Source organism: Mustelus asterias, chromosome 4 (assembly GCF_964213995.1).
Source record: "Mustelus asterias chromosome 4, sMusAst1.hap1.1, whole genome shotgun sequence".
NCBI classification, from domain to species: Eukaryota; Metazoa; Chordata; class Chondrichthyes; order Carcharhiniformes; family Triakidae; genus Mustelus; species Mustelus asterias.
This window is the reverse complement of record NC_135804.1, coordinates 16,677,414-16,698,309: the sequence shown is the minus strand read 5'-3', so window position 1 is coordinate 16,698,309 and position 20,896 is coordinate 16,677,414. Positions and strand designations below refer to the sequence as shown.

The window sequence follows — 20,896 nt, the reverse complement described above, 5'->3', positions numbered from 1 at the left end:
TAGACACTGTATCAGAGGCCATAGTGGTTGAAGTGCTGGAGACCCATGAAGCACAGACACGGAAAGATGTTTGCCCAGAAGGTTGTAGTGGTCAATACGCAGGTGAAATTTTACCCAAGGGTTATGGAAGGAGGTGGGGTGAAAGGCCGGTAAAATGCTGGGGGCAGCTGTGTCAGGGCAGTAACTTAGCTGCCCACTGCCTCGAAGCAGAGACCAATTAAGCCAATTAAAAGCCCAATTAAGCGCCATTTGCTTGGTCTGTCAGCATTTTGTCAGCGGCGGAGTTGCCCCGCACTGCATGGGGAGGGGAGGCCATTGGAGCTGGAGGCTTCAAGCCCCAAGGAAGGAAGCTGCAAAATGAAGGCACCCTCTGAAAGCTTCGATTGCCATTGCAGGGGATTCCCCCCCCCTCAAAAAGCTGGGGTCAGCCTGCTTGGCCTGGCACAAAAATGAATTGTAATCCTCCCCTGTGAAGCTGCTTCAAAACGGAGGCATCCTCTTGTTCGGTGGCACAGTGGTTGGCACTGCTGCCTCACAGTGCCAGGGACACGGGTTCAATTCCTAGCTTGGGTCACTGTCTGTGTGGTGTTTGCACATTCTCCCTGTGTCTGCGTAGGTTTCCTCTGGGTGCTCCAGTTTCATCAGTCCAAAGATGTGAGGGTAAGTGGATTGGCCATGCTACATTGTCCCTAGTGTCAGGGGGATTAGCAGGGTAAATATGTGGGGTTACGGGAATAGGACCTGGGTGGGATTGTGGTCGGTGCAGATTCGATGGGCTGAATGGCCTCCTTCTGCACTGTAGGGACTCTGTGAACTACCTATGAACTATCTTGCAGCTTCATCAGTGACTACCTCTCATTGGCACTACTGAGGGTGCAGAATGGCTGGTCTTCTGACTGAGCAAACAGCCCACCATGTTTAATTGGGGGCATATGAACATAGAACGTTACAGTGCAGTACAGGCCCTTCAGCCCTCGATGTTACGCCGACCAGTGAAACCAATCTAAAGCCCATCTAACCTACACTATTCCAATCTCATCCATATGTTTATCCAATGACCATTTAAAAGCCCTTAATGTTGATGAGTCCACTACTGCTGCAGGCAGGGCATTCCACGCCCTTACTACTCTCTGAGTAAAGAACCTACCTCTAACATCTGTCCTATATCTATCACCCCTCAATTTAGAGCTATGTCCCCTTGTGCTAGCTATCACCATCCGGGGAAAAAGGCTCTCACTATCCACCCTATCTTATCCTCTGATCATCATGTATGCCTCTATTAAGTCACCTCTTAACCTTCTCTCTAACGAAAACAACCTCAAGTCCCTCAGCCTTTCCTCATAAGACCTTCCCACCATACCAGGCAACATCCCAGTAAATCTCCTCTTCACCATTTCCAATGCTTCCACATCCTTCCTATAAAGCGGCGACCAGAACTGTACGCAATACTCCAAGTACGGCCGCAACAGTGTTTTGTACAGCTGCAACATGACCTCATGGCTCCGAAACTCAATCCCTCTACCAATAAAAGCTAACACTCTGTACGCCTTCTTAACAACCCTGTGAAACTGAATGTCAACTTTCAGGGATCTATGCACATGGACACTGAGATCTCTCTGCTCATCCACACTACCAAGTATCTTACCATTAACCCAGTACTCTGTAATCCTGTTACTCCTCCAAAGTGAATCACCTCATACTTTTCCGCATTAAACTCCATTTGTCACCTCTCAGCCCAGCTCTGCAGCTTATCTATGTCCCTCTGTAACCTGCAACAACATTCCACACTGTCCACAACTCCACCAACTTTAGTGTCATCCGCAAAATTACCATCCCATCCTTCTACGCCCTCATCCAGGTCATTTATAAAAATGACAAACAGCAGTGGCCCCAAAACAGATCCTTGAGGTACACCACTAGTAACTGAACTACAGGATGAACATTTCCCATCAACCACCACCCTCTGTTTTCTTACAGCTAGCCAATTCCTGGCCCAAACCGCTAAATCACCCCCAATCCCATGCATCCGTATTTTCTGCAATAGCTTACCGTGGGGAACCTTATCAAACGCTTTACTGAAATCCATATACACCACATCAACTGCTTTACCCTCATCCACCTCTTTGGTCACCTTCTCAAAGAACTCAATAAGGTTTGTGAGGCACGACCTACCCTTCACAAAACCGTGCTGACTATCCCTAATCAAATTATTCCTTTCTAGATGCTTATAAATCCTATCTCTTATAATCTTTTCCAAAACTTTGCCCACAACAGAAGTAAGGCTCACTGGCCTAGAATTACCAGGGTTGTCTCTACTCCCCTTCTTAAACTCAGTGCCCCGGCCGATGAAGGCAAGCATGCCGTATGCCTTCTGGACTACCTTCTCCACCTGCATTGCCACTTTCAGTGACCTGTGTACCTGCACACCCAGATCCCTTTGCCTATCAGTACTCTTAAGGGTTCTGCCATTTACTGTATATTTCCTATTTGTATTAGACCTTCCAAAATGCACTACCTCACATTTGTCCAGAATAAACACCATCTCCCATCTCTCTGCCCAAGTCTCCAACTGATCTATATCCTGCTGTATCTTCTGATGGTCCTCATCGCTATCCGCAAATCCACCAATCTTTGTGTCGACCGCAAACTTACTAATCAAACCAGTTACATTTTCTTCCAAATCATTTATGTGTTTCCTCCTGATGCATTGGCCAACATTCCACCCGATGCATTGGCCAACATTCCACCCGATGCATTGGCCAACATTCCTCCCAATGCATTGACCAACATTCCTCCCAATGCATTGACCAACATTCCTCCCAATGCATTGACCAACATTCCTCCCAATGCATTGACCAACATTCCTCCCAATGCATTGACCAACATTCCTCCCAATGCATTGGCCAACATTCCTCCTGATGCATTGACCAACGTTCCTCCCAATGCATTGACCAACATTCCTCCTGATGCATTGACCAACATTCCACCCGATGCATTGGCCAACATTCCTCCCAATGCATTGACCAACATTCCTCCCAATGCATTGGCCAACATTCCACCCGATGCATTGGCCAACATTCCACCCGATGCATTGGCCAACATTCCACCCGATGCATTGGCCAACATTCCACCCGATGCATTGGCCAACATTCCTCCTGATGCATTGACCAACATTCCTCCCAATACATTGGCCAACATTCCACCCGATGCATTGGCCAACATTCCACCCGATGCATTGGCCAACATTCCACCTGATGCATTGGCCAACATTCCTCCCAATGCATTTGCCAACATTCCTCCTGATGCATTGACCAACATTCTTCCCAATGCATTGGCCAACATTCCACCCGATGCATTTGCCAACATTCCTCCCAATGCATTGACCAACATTCCTCCCAATGCATTGGCAAACTAAGGTCCTGACATCAGGACTTACCCCCATGGAGAAAATCCTGGCCGAGGAGTCAAGCTCAGAGGACATGTATGCAGTGTCACATGTTGTTTAGTTACCTCACATGAATGGTCAACACCAGCGGATTTAACTTCAAATGGCATAGCCCACCAACAGTCCCTGATCCACTGACTCCATCTCCACTTCCTGCTGCCTCGGAAAAGCGGCCAGCATAATTAAGGAACCCATGCACCCCGGACGTTCTCTCTTCCACCTACTTCCATTGGGAAAAAGATACAATAGTTTGAAATCACATATCAACCGACTCAAGAACAGCTTCTTCCCTGCTGCCGTCGGACTTTTGAATGGACCTACCATATATTAAGTTGATCTTTCTCTACACCCTAGCTGTAACACTATATTCTGCACCCTCTCCTTTCCTTCTCCCCTTGCTTGGTATGTATTATGTGCAAGAAACAATACCTTTCACTATATCCCAATACATGTGACAATAATAAATCGAATCAAATCAAAAATCAGTGCCACCGACATGGAATGATGCTCAATTCACTATTTTCCCTTCACTCACCTACCGACAATCTCTATCAATCAGGACTTTTATCAAACATTCATAGCTGCACTTCACCCTCCACAATTAGCACTGCAGCTAGGCTCAGATCCACAGTTTGCAAGCTCTGCCCACTATTCAAATATGTCAACCAATCACCCAACTGTATTGCACAACACCCACTGACACACTTCCCTCTCCCTTCCAGGACCAGGTAGGCAGCTGGAGCTAACCTAGCTGTCCTTACCTCATGGAGGAGATGGTTCACGCCATCACTGGAGCAGCCATGACAAAGATTGTGGCTAGCAGCAGGACTCAATCCAATGAAGGAGACACTATGCTCATCCTTCTTCCCATAGCCTGCTTCCACCTCATCCCACAATCTCCTCTGATTCACAAGCTGCAGATGGTGCAAGCATGCACTGCCTACTTTCCCCACTCTCACTAATCTCCCTTCAACCCCTGTGCTTTTCTCCTTTTAGATATCCCAGGTATTGCCCCCCCTGGTTAGGCAGAGATGGAAGAGCTGAAGGGGGTAGAGCAAGAAGACAGTGATAATGAACAAACGTCGGCACTTGAATTCACACACAACCACTAGCTGAGATATTGACACTGCGAGAAATGTAGAACATTGGATAGAGTAGGAATCTGAGGTGGGTGAGATACTGGGGATGAATGGTCTGCAGCAGGCTAGGGGATTCAGGTTGTGCTGGTGCCTGATTGCCAGAGGGTGAGATGGCATATAAGTCTTGCTGAAGAAGATTCAGATGAATGTTTCAATCAGGCACGCTACAGAAGAAGTCCAGTGAGTAGTCACAAGAAAATCCTTTGTGGATTGGCAGTCCTGCTAGAAAGCCTGCATGCTGGGTCAAAATCCTGGAACTCCCTTCCAGACAGCATTGTGGGTGTACCTAGACCACATGGACTATTGTGGCTCAAGAAGGCTGCTTACCACAACCTTCTCGAGCCCAATTGGGGATGGGCAATGAACGGTAGCCTCGTATTGAAGTGGTGGCCTACCCCATTTGTACATTTGTGGACTCAGCCAAGTCTGGATAGTCTCCCTTCATCTTTCTCCTCCTGCCTGTCACTGTGTTACTGTGGCAAGGGCTGGGCTCTCGCGATGGTCAGGTTTTTCAAGCTGTCAGGAGTTTCGACATCTGCTCTGCCGAGTACTGCAGGGCTCCAACCAGAGTGGTCCAGTTAGCGGAAATGTTGCTTCTAAGTTTGCTAGATCACACTTCTTGCGGCAGCATGACTTTTACTGTAATTGTGCTGCCCACTTGTCATTGTTTAAGCCATAATGATTTGCATGTTCATTATGTATCGGTTGCACATACAGCTAGACATTGAGGAAGTGGGATTTTTTACAGTTACAGTACGTCCCAGAGGTAAGTTGCGGTACCCATATGCAGTCAGCGGCACCCTGCACAACAGATAAATCTGCATTCCTCAAGAGAGCTCTGTGCTCACTCTGCCTGCTTCTCTCTGTCACAAGAGAAGGACATGCAATTAGTCGTCTTCCAACCGAGAGTATCAGTGATTTCCCTTCTGTGATAGTGGATGGGTATGATATTATCGTGCCTTTAAGAACTGTTACCACATCATGTTTCTTGTGAGGGGTATGTTCAAAATTCAGCTGTTTTACAGGATGCCGGTTTGTCTGCAACACAAGCAGCTCACATGCTGAGAATGCAGGTGAATGATTGATTTTAGATAGAGATGTGTTTTAATCTGAGTCAATGCATTTTTGTTCATTTGGCTTTTCTTCTGTGGTTACAGAGTAGGATTTTGATTAGGTTGGTCGACAGAGTCATGTGCTGAAGGGGAGTAGCTAAGCTTGCAGGGAAAAGCAGGCAGTTGCCAGGTTTTGAAAGAAGCAAGAAGTCTCTTTCTCTCTCTCTCTCTCTGGAGGCTGCTGTTTGGGATCTACCAGGAGAAATTAGTCTCTCTGTGTGTCTCTCTCTCTCTCTCCAGAGATGTTCTGGAGGGTCCAGAACAGGCAGCCCAAATACAAGCACGTAAGCTTGTGTGCTGCTAACTGCTTTTGAAGAGGAGTTTAAGTCTGTAAGAGGAATGTTGCTTGAATTGGAACTAATAGAGTTAGGGTAGCAGTTAAGAGTTGTGTTGTGCCATGTTTAAGTATTTAAATTGGTAAAAGTTAAGACAATTCATTTGTTCGATGTTTGTTTTGATAAAAGCTTCCTAGTGTGTCAATGGAATCAAACCTGGAGTGAAACACCTTATCTTCACACTAACAGCAAAATAGAAAAACTGTGTGGTCTAGTTGAGCTTCATAACATACTTTGGGGTTTCTGATCTGGTATCTTAACATTGGCAAACTGCAAAACGTTACAACTATATCATGCTCTACACTGGAAGGAACCAGAGCTTAAAAGTTTATTGCTATGGTCGCTTTCACATCCACTGGCAATATGGTTCACAGCCTGCCCAGAGGTTACTGTAGTGACTGCCACAGGCGACAAATTTTAGTGACCTTTCCTGGGAACAGTGCTCATTGTGGCCAACACCTAACATGTTCTCATGTCTTTTAAAATTCTCTGAATGGAATTAAGACACATTATCATCAAATGTTATGCGAGAGATTCTTTAATTTCACCCCTGAGCAGTCTGCTGCAAGCAACATTGGAGAATTTGGCGCTCAACCAAAACTCCATTCACTGCAGTGGCTCTGGAAAATCCCAGTCAGGAATGAGGTTGGTTATTTTTGTCGTTTTATATCTAATATCTTCTGCCTGCTAAACTCTGTTGAAAGACTAGAATTTATCACATCCTTTGGAAATAACAGCCATTTGACATTTAGCAAGTTTCCACTAGCCCCCATAAGGGGAATGATGGACACATCTCGGTGCAGTGCTGTTGACTGAGGGAAGAACATTAGTCAGAAATAAGAGAACCTTCCGCTCTTTAGTGTCTGGATGAACCACTGGAACAGTAAAGTGGGACCATGGTCTGAGGTCTGATCTGAATGACTTGCGTCTTCAGAAGCATCTCATTCACTCAGTACCAAGGCTGGAGCATCAACTACATGCTCATGTCCTGGAATAGCACTTGAGTCTATAGCTTCTCATTTAGGGGTAAGAGTGTTACAACAATTGTACAGCTGTTTGTACAATGATTTGTCAAACCTGCAGAAGAATGGAGGGGGTGGGGGGGGGGGGGGGGGGGGGGGTGGGGAGGCCATTTTGGCCCAGATACTGATCGGCATTGTCACGGGCAGGACGAGAAAGGCTCTCCAGATTTTCCAGTTCCGCCCGTGAAGATGCCTGCCGGTGTCGGGGCTGGAAAATCCAGGCCCATGAATCTGTGAAAGCAAGGTTTTATTCTGATATAATTGACCACATGATTCCTTTCCTCTTCATTCTCTCATTAGCTGGACGGCCTTTACCACTGTGTTTGACTTTGACACGGATATTCACCCCAGTGCCATTGCTCAAGCCATTGCCAAGGAGAAGTGGACCAAAAAGTTACTTGAAAACCTGAAAGAGTGAGTAGATTTTTACATGGACGAACAGCCCAGCTCCTTTTTAAGTGTATAAGAACCTTTGGCAATGAGATGATTATTATCCCTAATTTCTGCCATTGTTTTTGAGTCTACAATTAGAGCTAGGAAAACATTCTGCTGCCCAGGGGAATGAATGGGGCTGGTGCCTCATCGCACATCCATGACTAATCACCTAGTGCTGTATAATGTGTAATGAATGTTTAGACAATAGAGTCATTTAGATAATAGAGTCAGGCATCCAATCAAGGGTTCTGGAAATGAAGGGCGGGGGGGGGGGATTTTCCAGCCCCACCCTGCTGTGTGTTTCCCAGCAGTGAGGCGGCTCTACAGAAGGCAGAGAGTTGGGATAAAAGGTTCTTTCTCAGAATGGCAACCGGTGACAAGTGGTGTCCCGCAGGGTTCAGTGTTGGGGCCACAGCTGTTCTCTTTATATATTAACGATCTAGATGACGGGACTGGGGGCATTCTGGCCAAGTTTGCCGATGATACAAAGATAGGTGGAGGGGCAGGTAGTATTGAGGAGGTGGGGAGGCTGCAGAAAGATTTAGACAGTTTAGGAGAGTGGTCCAAGAAGTGGCTGATGAAATTCAACGTGGGCAAGTGCGAGGTCGTGCACTTTGGAAAAAAGAATAGAGGCATGGACTATTTTCTAAACGGTGACAAAATTCATAATGCTAAAGTGCAAAGGGACTTGGGAGTCCTAATCCAGGATTCTCTAAAGGTAAACTTGCAGGTTGAGTCCGTAATTAAGAAAGCAAATGTAATGTTGTCATTTATCTCAAGAGGCTTGGAATACAAAAGCAGGGATGTACTTCTGAGGCTTTATAAAGCACTGGTTAGGCCCCATTTGGAGTACTGTGAGCAATTTTGGGCCCCACACCTCAGGAAGGACATACTGGCACTGGAGCGGGTCCAGCGGAGATTCACACGGATGATCCCAGGAATGGTAGGCCTGACATACGATGAACGTCTGAGGATCGTGGGATTATATTCATTGGAGTTTAGGAGGTTGAGGGGAGATCTGATAGAGACTTACAAGATAATGAACGGCTTAGATAGGATGGACGTAGGGAAGTTGTTTCCATTAGCAGGGGAGACTAGGACGCGGGGGCACAGCCTTAGAATAAAAGGGAGTCACTTTAGAACAGAGATGAGGAGAAATTTCTTCAGCCAGAGAGTGGTAGGTCTGTGGAATTCATTGCCACAGAGGGCTGTGGAGGCCGAGACGTTGAGCGTCTTCAAGACAGAAATTGATAAATTCTTGATTTCTCGAGGAATTAAGGGCTATGGGGAGAGAGCGGGTAAATGGAGTTGAAATCAACCATGATTGAATGGTGGAGTGGACTCGATGGGTCGAATGGCCTTACTTCCGCTCCTATGTCTTATGGTCTTATGGTCTTACATTGGCCGCCAATGGGATCTTCCGGTGTCTATGGCATTTTGCGAGTCTCGCCTGTCCCACTGCCAGGGAACCCGTCGCAATGGCCCATCTTTGGCATGATCATAAGATCTCACCGGCAGAAAGGGCTGGAAAATCCTGCCCAGAGTTGGCTGCTCGAATCAAAAGGAAGATTGTGCATTATTAGTGTCCTGTCACAAGATGGTACGAATGCTTTTGAGATTCTCAATTTGTAGAGTACGACAAAGATCTTTCCAAACTTTGTTTTTCTCTCTAGCAATCACCTACTTATTTTGAGTATTAAAATGGTTTATTACTTTCAAGGAACCAAGGGTGTTGGGTTGTGATTGTTGGCAACACAACACGCTGGACTAGGTAGCAGCAAGTTGACAAACAGAAAATGGTGAAATGAACAGCTTTAGAAAGGGCATGATAATCGTTCGGCTTTTTAAAATTCATTCGTGGGACATGGGTGCCCATTCCTAGTTGCCTTTGTTCAGAGGGCAGTTGAGAATCAACCACATTGCTGTGGCTCTGGAGTCACATGTAGGCCAGACCAGGTAAGGATGGCAGATTTCCTTCCCTAAAGGACATTAGTGAACCAGATGGGTTTTTCCGACAATCGACAATGGTTTCATGGTCATCAATAGATTCTTAATTCCAGATATTTTTATTGATTGCAAGTTCCACCATCTGCTGTGGCAGGATTCAAACCTGGGTCCCCAGAACATTAGCTGCGTTTGTGGATTAATAGTCTAGTGATAATACCACTAGGCCATCGCCCGCACCCCACTCCCCCACCATGTCACTCCTCATGTGCTGAGTGTCTGTTTGCTGTGTATTTCAACATTTTCAGTGGTTTAGTTTATTTATTAGTGTCACAAGTAGGCTTACATTAACACTGCAATAAAGTTATCATGAAAATCCCCCAGTTGCCACACTCGGGCACCTGTTCGGGTACACTGAGGAGAATTTAGTATGGCAAATGCACCTAACCGGCATGTCTTTTGGACTATGGGAGGAAACCTGAGCACCGGGAGGAAACCCACACAGACAAGGGGAGAACATGCAGACACCGCACAGACAGTGACCCACATTAGGAATCGAATCTGGGTCCCTGGCACTGTAAGGCAGCAATACTAACCACTAACCTCCTAATGCATTCATTGTTGAGTGAGGACCTCATTGCCAGGTGTAAAGTATGATAAAGTATGAGCTGGCTAAACACCATTGTACCTTAGTGTACCTTTAGAGATTTTTTTTAAAATCATGATCTCTGCCGCTCTCACAGCTTCAGTGTTTCTCAGCTCATAGCCTTAGCTGATGTCATTATGGCACCAGCTTGTCTGGATGAGTCTTTTTGTTGCTGCTTAAATGGGTTTTTTAAAATTTTTACTGGGATATTTGTAACTCAGCATTATTAGGAGAAAAACTGGTTGGCAGGTCAGGAATTCTTTCATTTTCAGTTTGCGCTGCTGTTTAGTTTGAGTTTTAGTTTTAGAAGGGGCATCAAGCTGCAAAGAATTCTCTCCCTGGTTTTGGAAATTCTGCTGGTTATCTGAAAGCAAGGTCTTGCCTTTCCAAAGGGGGGAACCTGCTGTTGGTGGCTTGCCTGGAGTCCCTGGTGTTTTGGCAAGCTGTTCTGACTTCAAACTGTTTGAGTCTATCCAGAGAGCTGCAGACTTCATTCAAAGGACTCAATTCCAGTATCACGTGAGCATTAGCCTAGGCTGTATTAAACCTGTTTGAAGGGTCTTATTTATCGGATTGGTTTGATTGAGATAGCTCCTATATTTGGGTTATAAATTATCATGGCTGTTTTGGTGTTGTTTATAATTGATAGAAATTCTTGCTAATATTCTTACTATACATGTTAACTATATTTTTAAATAAACTTTGTTTGATTAAAGCTCCCTAGTGGGTTATTTGAATTATACCTGAAATGAAAACTATCATGCTTATCCGAGCCAAATTCAAGATGCAAAACTTTGGAGTTTCTGACCTGAGCCATAACACCATGAAGCAGCACTTCAGCTAATACTTAACCCTCAAAAGGAAAAGTCTTAGAAAGTAAATGTTGGGGCGGCACGGTGGCACAGTGGTTAGCACTGCTGTCTCACAGCGCTAGGGTCCCAGGTTCAATTCCAGCCTCAGGTCGCTGTCTGTGTGGAGTTTGCACTTTCTCCCTGTGTCTGTATGGATTACCTCCGGGTGCTCTGGTTTCCTCCCACGGTCCAAAGATGTGCGGGTAAGGTGGATTGGCCATGCTAAGTTGACCCTTAGTGTCAGGGGGATTAGCAGGGTAAATGAGTGGGGCAACGGGAATAGGGCCTGGGTGAGATTGTGGTCGGTACAGGCTTGATGGGCCGAATGGCCTCCTTTTGTACTGCAGGGATTCAATGGAAATATAAACCAGGATAAAATACTATCTGCTATACTATCCACAATAGTGGAAACAAGACGTTCATTTAGAGAGATACAAATATCAAGCGGTTGGTATGGACGTAAATAGAGGTCACGTTATTAGTTATGATGCTTTAAAGTGAGAGGAATGAGGTCCTGGAACAAGGTTTCATACAATTTGGAACCTCATTCTTTTCAGCTTGGACGCCAACTTGTGGGTTTGTGTTTAGGGTAGAACAATACATTGGTTGCTGAAAAGAATGTGGGATTTTACTGGCCCCTGTCATCTGTGGGGTTGTTATTTTACAAGACTGTGAATTGATGGGAGCCGTTCTCAGAAAAAAAGTTCTAACATTGCGAATGACTAGCTTTTCAAATAAAGTGAGATGGTTAGAGAGTTACAACATCACAGTCTAACCACAGAATTGTTTGGGAAATGGTTAAGCAGTTCGTCTGAGTGTACTTGTCTAGATGTTTCACAATCTTGGGGGGTTTTTCTTCAATTTCCGGCTGCCTTGTTCCTCTTCTCTCAGAGCTGCATTGTTTTACAGTGAAGGTAACAAGTGCCTGTCATCAGTGTTTAAAATTCAGCAAAAATAAGCAACCCGGTAGTAAAGTTATGATGGTTAGCAACATTTGGAAAATTATGTCAATTTACCCCTTTTCCAATATTCTTCTGAATTGTTTTTTCGAGTAATGACCCCAAATCTTTTATTAAAGTAGTCTTTTGCCATTTATTACATCAAAAACCCTTCATAATTCTGCAAGTCTCTCGGGCGAATTTTACCGTCCTGCCCGCCACGGGTATCGGGCTGGGCAAGGGGCGGACCGTGGAAAGCTCCATTGACCTCGAGCGGGATTTTCCAGTTTCATGGTGCGCTAGGCCGGAAAATCCCAACCCTTGGATTTAGGGATGGAGATATGGAGATCTTTGAAAGTGAGAAGACCATAAGAAGCACTAATGAATAGAGTAATTGTACAGAGAAGAGCGAACGTAAAAGCAGGAATCTGATGTTGAATTTGTGTAAGACCGTCAGAGCAATGATATCAGAGACAGGGAAAGATAGAAGTGAAAATGTGCTAACAGTAAACCAGTGAAAAGTTATGAAGTAGGTTCAGAAAAGTTTCCCTTCCTTAAGAACAGGAAAAGTAAGCTCCCGGGATCTTACCGGCTTGCTGCGCCAATCGATTGGGGGTGGCATGAGGGGGTTGAGGGTGGCAACTGCGGGGGGTGCAATCGGCCGGGATGGAGATTTGGGGGGTGGGTGGGTGATGCCCAGAGGGGTGGGGGAGGGGGGGAGGGGAGGGAGGAGGAGTGACAGTATACTGGGAGATTGGGGCGCCTGCGTAAACCTACCATTTACTCACCCGTTTGACACTTAGAATGTTTTTGAGAAAATTCCGCCCAAGATGTTTAAAATAGCAGTTGGCCCTGAGGATGCCAATGCAGCCCGATGTGCATCTTTAAAGAAGGACTCTGTAGTTTCAGGCAGGTCTCAGAAGAGCAATGTAAAATCAAAGTCTGTGAGAAGACAGTGAGACATTCGGGGTGTTTGCCCCGAGTGCTTTTACTCTAACCAACCTGTATTGTGTTAATCAGGCAGGGTTAAGATGCCCCTGTTGTCTATAATATGCGATATTAAACTGAGGCCCAGTCAGCTCTTGGGATGGGTAAGGCATTATTGAGTGAAGTAAAGTGTCATGGCCAAGGAATCCTTCAAACAATACCAGCAACAAACACTGCAGCTCCCAGCAGCACGAGATGGTCATTCTGCATAGGTGCGGATTGCCAGTGACATCAATTCACTATGTTTTAAGGTTCATTTATTAGCATCACAAGTAGGCTTACATTAACACTGAGATGAAGTTACTGTGAAAATCCCCGAGTCGCCATACTCCGGCTCCTGTTTGGGTACACTGAGGTAGAATTTAGCATGGCAAATGCACCTAAGCAGCACGTCTTTTGGACTGTGGGAGGAAACTGGAGCACCCAGAGGAAACCCACGCAGACACGGGGAGAACATGCAGACTCTGAACAGACAGTGACCCAAGCCGGGAATTGAACCCAGGCCCTTGACACTTTGATGCAGCATGCAAACACTGTGCCACCATGCCATCCCAGCCCAGCAGTACACTTCTGCACAAGTGTGAAAAGCTTTTAAATCCATACGGACACATTGCCTGCAAAGAACATGGTTGAAAGTTTAGGTTTAGCCTGAAAAACAATAAGACTGTATATTAATTAATCAGGGACACAGATATCCTTCTAAATTCTAATGTTGCGTCAGGAAGCTCAGTAGTAATAGACCGCCCTGGCATACAGTGCACATCCCTCGCTCATGTGTCAAATTGTTGAGTACGCCAGGGAGGGCTGAACCCCAATCTCTCTTGGTTAAAACTCATCCTTAAGGAGCCCCTGCTCGCACAGAAGTTGCATGAAGTTACAAGAATCCAAATCAAGCAATAATGACACTTGGAAGACTTTGAAGATTGTTTGGCTGATCAAGAACCTTTAAAATACTATGTGAAACAGCTCTTATTTCATGACTGGACTTCAATCCTGCTGTTTAATTTTGTGCTTAAATTACACTTCCATGAAATTATGTGCCTAGTTTTAAAGAAAAGGGGATGGCTTTGACTCTTGTCTAAATAGGGGGGACAGCTAATCTGTGATTGGTTCTGGCCACTCTCGATGGTGTCACTTGCTCTGACGTTAGGGAGCAATAGAATCAACTGCACATGCCCAGCGTACATGAGTGGCAAACCCAGTCTAACAAAAACTGGCTGGGCGGCATGGTGACACAGTGTTTAGCATTGCTGCCTCACAGCGCCAGGGACCTGTGTTCAATTCTGGTCTCGGGTCACTGTCTGTGTGGAGTTTGCACACTCCTCGTGTCTGCGTGGGTTTCCTCGGGGTGCTCCGGTTTCCTCCCACAGCCCAAAGACTATGCGGGTTAGGTTGATTGGCCATGCTAAATTAACCCAAGTGTCAGGGGGATTAGCAGGGTAAATATAAGGAGTTACGGCAATAGGGCCTAGGTGGGATTGTGGTCGGTGCAGACTTGATGGGCCGAATGGCCTCCTTCTGCGCTGTAGGGATTCTATGATTCTAAATGCTGTGCAGTTATCACTGGCCACCAGTTTCTACAGTAAGAAGTCTCACAACACCAGGTTAAAACTTCTTACTGTGTTAACCCCAGTCCAACGCCAGCATCTCCACATCACCAGTTTCTAAACAGTGCCGTCTACTTTCAATGACAAAATGAGTAGCTAATTATAGGCTGGAATTTGACGATCGTGCTCGTTGGCAGGATCTTTCAGTCCTTTGCATTTTTGACTTGGATACTGTAACATGTTGCTTTTAGAAAGAGTACTGCAGAAGTACTCATGGTCCCTCCAAACGCAGATTAGGAATGTACCTTTTACAATGCTCAGTTATTTGTTTTCTGTCTCGAAGGTACAATCAACAGCAGATGCATTTTGAGCAATGGGGCCAGTATGTTGGCGAGATTGAAATTGAAGGACATGAAAGGACTGAACTTCTTCTTCGTGGAGTCAGAGATCATTCTTATGGTAACGAACATAGTTCTATTCCTTAGCAAATATGTGCATTTTCAACGTCATAGTATACTTTCCCATTTTTGTGTTACAGCCTAATTTTCATTGACAGGGCTTGCTTGTAGCATACAAGCGTGCATGTATCATTAACCTTTCAAGCATGTGCTACAAAATGATGCTTTGCTACTTCATTGGAACGAGCACAACAAAAGCTTAGAACTGCAAAAATGTCAGTCAGGATGTTTCCAGCTGCTTCTGATGAATCTACGTCCCTATGAGATCCCCCCTCATTCATCAGAAGTGGCTGGAAATATCCTGACTGACATTCTTGCAGTTCTCAGCTTTTGTAGTGCAAGTTTCAATGAAGTAGCAAAGCATAAGGATCTCAGAGAGACTTATAAAATTCTAACAGGACTTGACAGGGTAAATGCAGGGAGGACGTTCACAATGGTGGGGAGTCCAGAACTAGGGGCCACAGTCTGAGGATTCAGGGTCGACCATTTAGGATGGAGGTGCGAAGACATTTCTTCGCCCAAAGAGTGGTGAGCTTGTGGAATTCATTACCACAGGAAGTAGTTGATGCCAAAATATTGAATGTATTCAAGAGGCGGCTGGACATAGCTCTTGGGGCGAATGGGATCAAAGGTTATGGGGAAAAAGCGAGATGAAGCTATTGAGTTGGATGATCAGCCATGATCATAATGAATGGCAGAGCAGGCTCGAAGGGCCAAATGGCCTCCTCCTGCTCCTATCTTTTATGTTTCTATGATCTGTGCCGTACACAGGACATCCAGGGTGCATGGTGCAGGTGTGAGATGTGTTTTTTTATTCATTCATGGGACATGGGCGTCGCTGGCTGGCCAGCATTTATTGTCCATCCCTAGTTGCCTTTGAGAAGGTGGTGGTGAGCTGCCTTCTTGAATCGTTGCAGTCCATGTGCTGTGGGTTAACCCACAATGCTGTTAGGGAGGGAATTCCAAGATTTTGACCCAGTGACTGCGAAGGAATGGCTGAAAAGGCAGCATCTCCAAAACGACTGTATGGTGTCACTCTTGGGTGGTGGACATTGAAATCCCCCACACAGAGTGCATCGAGTCTGCACTAGAAACGTCTAGAGGGAGGGAAACATGACAACAAATGACCTCTGCAGTTGAGTTACTGCATCATGTGCCAATATGAATGTCACAGGTCTTGTCAACACCCTCTTTAGATCATTCTTCAGCTGCAGGGGAAACCCTTCCACCACCCCCACCCCACTCTTGTTACTTGAAGGGCCAACCATCTAACTTTCACATGAGGTTCTTTGACTTTCTTTACCTGCTACAGACTTAATGGAAATATTGTCCCATGTCTTCCAGTCAGTGGCAGTACTGGGGATATCCAAAGTGGGAGAAGTTGGGAGGCTTGTCAGGAGAGTATCATCAACATTGATGGGGGCTATCATTTCAGTACATCCTGGGTTGCGACAGTCAGCAGAGCGGCAAACATGTGAGGCAGAAGAGAAGAAGGAGGATTTTCATTGGAATGTCCTACCCATCAAAGGTACCTGCCATCCTTGGTCACCTGGAAGCACCAGAGGCTGGCGGCTTGGTTACACAGGCTATCAGCACAACACATTACTCCCAGCTGTAAGGATGCCAGATTTCCTTCCCTAACAAACATTAGTGAACCTGATGGGTTTTTATGATAATTGACAATGGTTTCATGGTTATCATTAGGCTTTTCGTTCCAGATTTTTAAAAATTGAATTCAAATATCACCATCTGCCACGGTAGGATTCAAACCTGGGTCCCCAGATCTTGCCTGGGGTCTCTGGATTACTAATTCAGGGACAATGCCACTATGCCACTGCCTCCCCAAAATATCTCTTCTGAATAGCTAGATGTATGTGGAAGCTGAGAGAGGTGAGTGCGAGGCTGAATGGGTCCCAATTATTGATGGGTGATTGACGGACATGTGATGCAATGAACAACATGAAAGGTTGTTGGAGCGGTGGTTATGATCTGGCATTTGAAGGTGCATTCACTAACTTTATCCAATTGTGTGGGATTATTGAACTTGCACATCTGTGCGAAGCTCGTACTCAAGATCCTGGGAGCTCTCTCTCTGGCTTGTTGTCTTTTTTGCTGTTCTTTACCTTCCTTCAAAGCCTTCTCTGCAGCAGCTCCTGTCCCATGAGTGCGGCTTCTTTAAGAGGAGTGGGCAGCTATTAAGTGACCCCAGCTCCCTGTGCATGGTGCTAGCCCTTCATGTTGCTTGGTTCCCTTGTTGAGTGTACAGCCAGTCTGCAAGATGCATATGGAAATCATTAAAGTGAACAGAGAGCATGAGTTTACAAGCTGCTTGCATCAATGGGACAAGTGCAGGGTAATCGTGTATCTTGGAGAAGATACGGAGAATTGTGTAGCTTGGAGAAGGGTGGCATGGTGGCACAATGGTTAGCACTGCTGCCTCACAGCACCAGGGATCCGGGTTCAATTCTGGCCTTGGGTTGCTGCCTGTGCAGAGTCTGCACATTTTCCCCGTGTCTGCGTGGGTTTCCTCTGGGTGCTCCGGTTTCCTCCCACAGTCCAAAGATGTGCAGGTTAGGTGAATTGGCCATGCTAAATTGCTCCTTAGTGTCAGGGGGACTAGCAAGTGTAAATGGGGTTAGGGCCTGGGTGGGATTGTGGTTGGTGCAGACTCGATGGGCTGAATGGCCTCCTTCTGCACTGGAGGAATTCTATGATTCTATGAAGATACAGAGGGACAGGTTATATACACATTTGAAAGAAAATGGACTAGTTAGTGACAGGCAACATGGTTTTGTACGGAAAGGTCATGTCTCACCAACTTGATTGATTTTTTTGAAGAGGTCTGAAGGCCGAAAGGCAGGTTAATAGGGTGGTGAAAAATGCATATGGCACACTCACCTTTATCAATCGGGGTAAAGATTACAAAAGCAGAGAGGTCATGATGGAGTTATATAGAACTTTGGTGAGGCCACAGCTGGAGTACTGTGTGCAGTTCTGGTCGCCACATCATAGGAAGAACGTGAAGGTACTGGAGGAGGTGCAGAGGAGATTCACCAGGATGCTGCCCTGGATGGAACATTTAAGTTACAAAGAGAGATTTGATAAGTTTGGGTTATTTTCGTTGGAGCAGAGAAGATTGAGGTGCGACCTCATTGATGTATTCAAGATTATGAGGGGCATGGACAGGGTGGATAGGGAGCAGCTGTTCCCCTTAGTTGAAGGGTCAGTTACGAGAGGACACAAGTTAAAAGTGAGGGGTGAGAGGTTTAGGGGGGATTAAATATTTTTACACAGAGTGTGGTGACGGTCTGGCATGCGCTGCCTGGGAGGGTGGTGGAGGCGGATGCCTGACATCCTTTAAAAGATACCTGGATGAGTACTTGGCACACCATAACATTTAAGGCTATGGGCCAAGTGCTGTCAAGTGGAATTAGGTGGGCAGGTCAGGGCCTTTCATGCATGCGGACTCGATGGGCCGAAGGGTCTCTTCTGCAGTGTAGTATTCCGTGATTCTGTGATCTGCGATTCTATGATCTGTGATTCTGAGGTGACAAAGATAATTGATGAGGGAAGGGCTGTGGATGTAGTTTATTTGGACTTTAGTTTGGCAAGATCCCACGTGGTAGACTGGTATAAAAACTAAAATCACATTGGTTTCGGAGTGGACTAGCTGAATGGATACAGAACTGCCTTGGTTATAGAAGTGATGTGGAGATGCCGGCGTTGGACTGGGGTAAACACAGTAAGAAGTTTAACAACACCAGGTTAAAGTCCAACAGGTTTATTTGGTAGCAAAAGCCACACAAGCTTTCGAGGCTCTGAGCCCCTTCTTCAGGTGAGTGGGAATTCTGTTCACAAACAGAACTTATAAGACACAGACTCAATTTACATGAATAATGGTTGGAATGCGAATACTTACAACTAATCCAGTCTTTAAGAAACAAAACAATGGGAGTGGAGAGAGCATCAAGACAGGCTAAAAAGATGTGTATTGTCTCCAGACAAGACAGCCAGTGAAACTCTGCAGGTCCACGCAACTGTGGGAGTTACAAATAGTGTGACATAAATTCTGATTCTAGGATCAAAGGCCATCCCCACACCCCCACTTCTTGCCTTCAAACAACCGCACAACCTCAAACAGACCATTGTCCGCAGCAAACTACCCAGCCTTCAGGAGAACAGTGACCAAGACACCACACAACCCTGCCACAGCAACGTCTGCAAGACGTGCCGGATCATCGACACAGATACCATCATCTCACGTGAGAACACCATCCACCAGGTACACGGTACATACTCTTGCAACTCGGCCAACGTTGTCTACCTGATACGCTGCAAGAAAGGATGTCCCGAGGCATGGTACATTGGGGAAACTATGCAGACGCTGCGACAACGGATGAATGAACACCGCTCGACAGTCACCAGGCAAGACTGTTCTCTTCCTGTTGGGGAGCACTTCAGCGGTCACGGGCATTCGGCCTCTGATATTCGGGTAAGCGTTCTCCAAGGCGGCCTTCGCGACACACGACAGCGCAGAGTCGCGGAGCAGAAACTGATAGCCAGGTTCCGCACACACAAGGACGGCCTCAACCGGGATATTGGGTTTATGTCACACTATTTCACATAAATATTTCTGCTTTTTTCCTCCTGAGTCTTTATCATGCGATCCTAGAATCAGAATTTATGTCACACTATTTGTAACTCCCACAGTTGCGTGGACCTGCAGAGTTTCACTGGCTGTCTTGTCTGGAGACAATACACATCTTTTTAGCCTGTCTTGATGCTCTCTCCACTCCCATTGTTTTGTTTCTTAAAGACTGGATTAGTTGTAAGTATTCGCATTCCAACCATTATTCATGTAAATTGAGTCTGTGTCTTATAAGTTCTGTTTGTGAACAGAATTCCCACTCACCTGAAGAAGGGGCTCAGAGCCTCGAAAGCTTGTGTGGCTTTTGCTACCAAATAAACCTGTTGGACTTTAACCTGGTGTTGTTAAACTTCTTACTTGGTTATAGAAGACAGAGAGCAGTGGTGGAAGGGTGTTTTTCAGAATGGACATCTGTAGCTAGTGGTGTTCCGCAGGGATCAGAGCTGGGACCTCTGTTGTTCGGAGTATATATAAATGATATGGAGGGAAATGTGGGGGATCTGATTAGTAAGTTTGAGAATGACGCGACGATTGGTGGAGTTGCTGATAGTGCCAAGGATTGTCAGAGGATACAACAGGATATAGATAGACTGGAGATATGGGCACGGAAATGGCAGATAGAGTTTAATCTGGACAAATGCAAGGTGATGCATTTTTGGAGAATCAAATTTAGGTATGAATTATACTGTAAATGGCAGACCCCTCAGGAACACTAAAATACAAAGGGATCTGGACGGGCAGGTCTCTAATTCCCTACAGGTGGTCGAAATGATTAAGAAGGCATATAGCATGCTTGCCTTCATCGGCCGGGGCATTGAGTACAAGAGTTGGGAAATCATGTTGCACTATACAAAACGTTGGTTAGGCTACATTTGGAGTATTGCGTGCTGTTCTGGTCACACTACCAGAAGGACATGGAAGCTTTGGAGAGAGTGCAAAGAAGGTTCACCAGGTTGTTGTCTGGTCTCGAGGGTGTTGGCTATGAGGAGAGGTTGAATAAACTAGGATTGTTTTCACTGGAAAGACAGAGGCTGAGGGGAGACCTGATAGAGGTCTACAAAATTATGAGAGGCATAGACAGGGTGGATAGTCAGAGGCTTTTTCCCAGGTTGGAAGTGTCAATACAAGGGGTCACAGGTTCAAGGTGAGAGTGGGAATGTTCAAGGGAGATGTGCTGTGGGGGAAGTTTTTCACGCAGAGTGGTGCGTGCCTGCAATACGCTGCCAGAGGAGGTGGCGGAAGCAGGCACATTTGCAACATTTAAGAGGCACCTAGATGGATACATAAATAGGGAGGGAATAGAGGGATACGGACTGATTAAGGGCAGAGGTTTTTTTAAATTTAGTTAGGGCATCATGATCGGCGCAGGCTTGGAGGGCCGAAGGGCCT

At 45.9% G+C, this 20,896-nt stretch overlaps 1 protein-coding gene across 3 annotated transcripts in view; it reads left to right on the top strand.

Annotated features, from left to right (window-relative positions):
* Positions 1–20,896, top strand: part of LOC144492509 (rifampicin phosphotransferase-like) — a 189,830-nt gene that overhangs the window by 45,511 nt on the left and 123,423 nt on the right. For all 3 annotated transcript variants that reach the window (XM_078210601.1, XM_078210602.1, XM_078210600.1), the window contains exons 5-6: positions 7,354–7,467; positions 14,745–14,860. In XM_078210601.1, the coding sequence (XP_078066727.1) occupies positions 7,354–7,467; positions 14,745–14,860 (230 nt within the window). The remainder of the gene's footprint in view (positions 1–7,353; positions 7,468–14,744; positions 14,861–20,896) is intronic.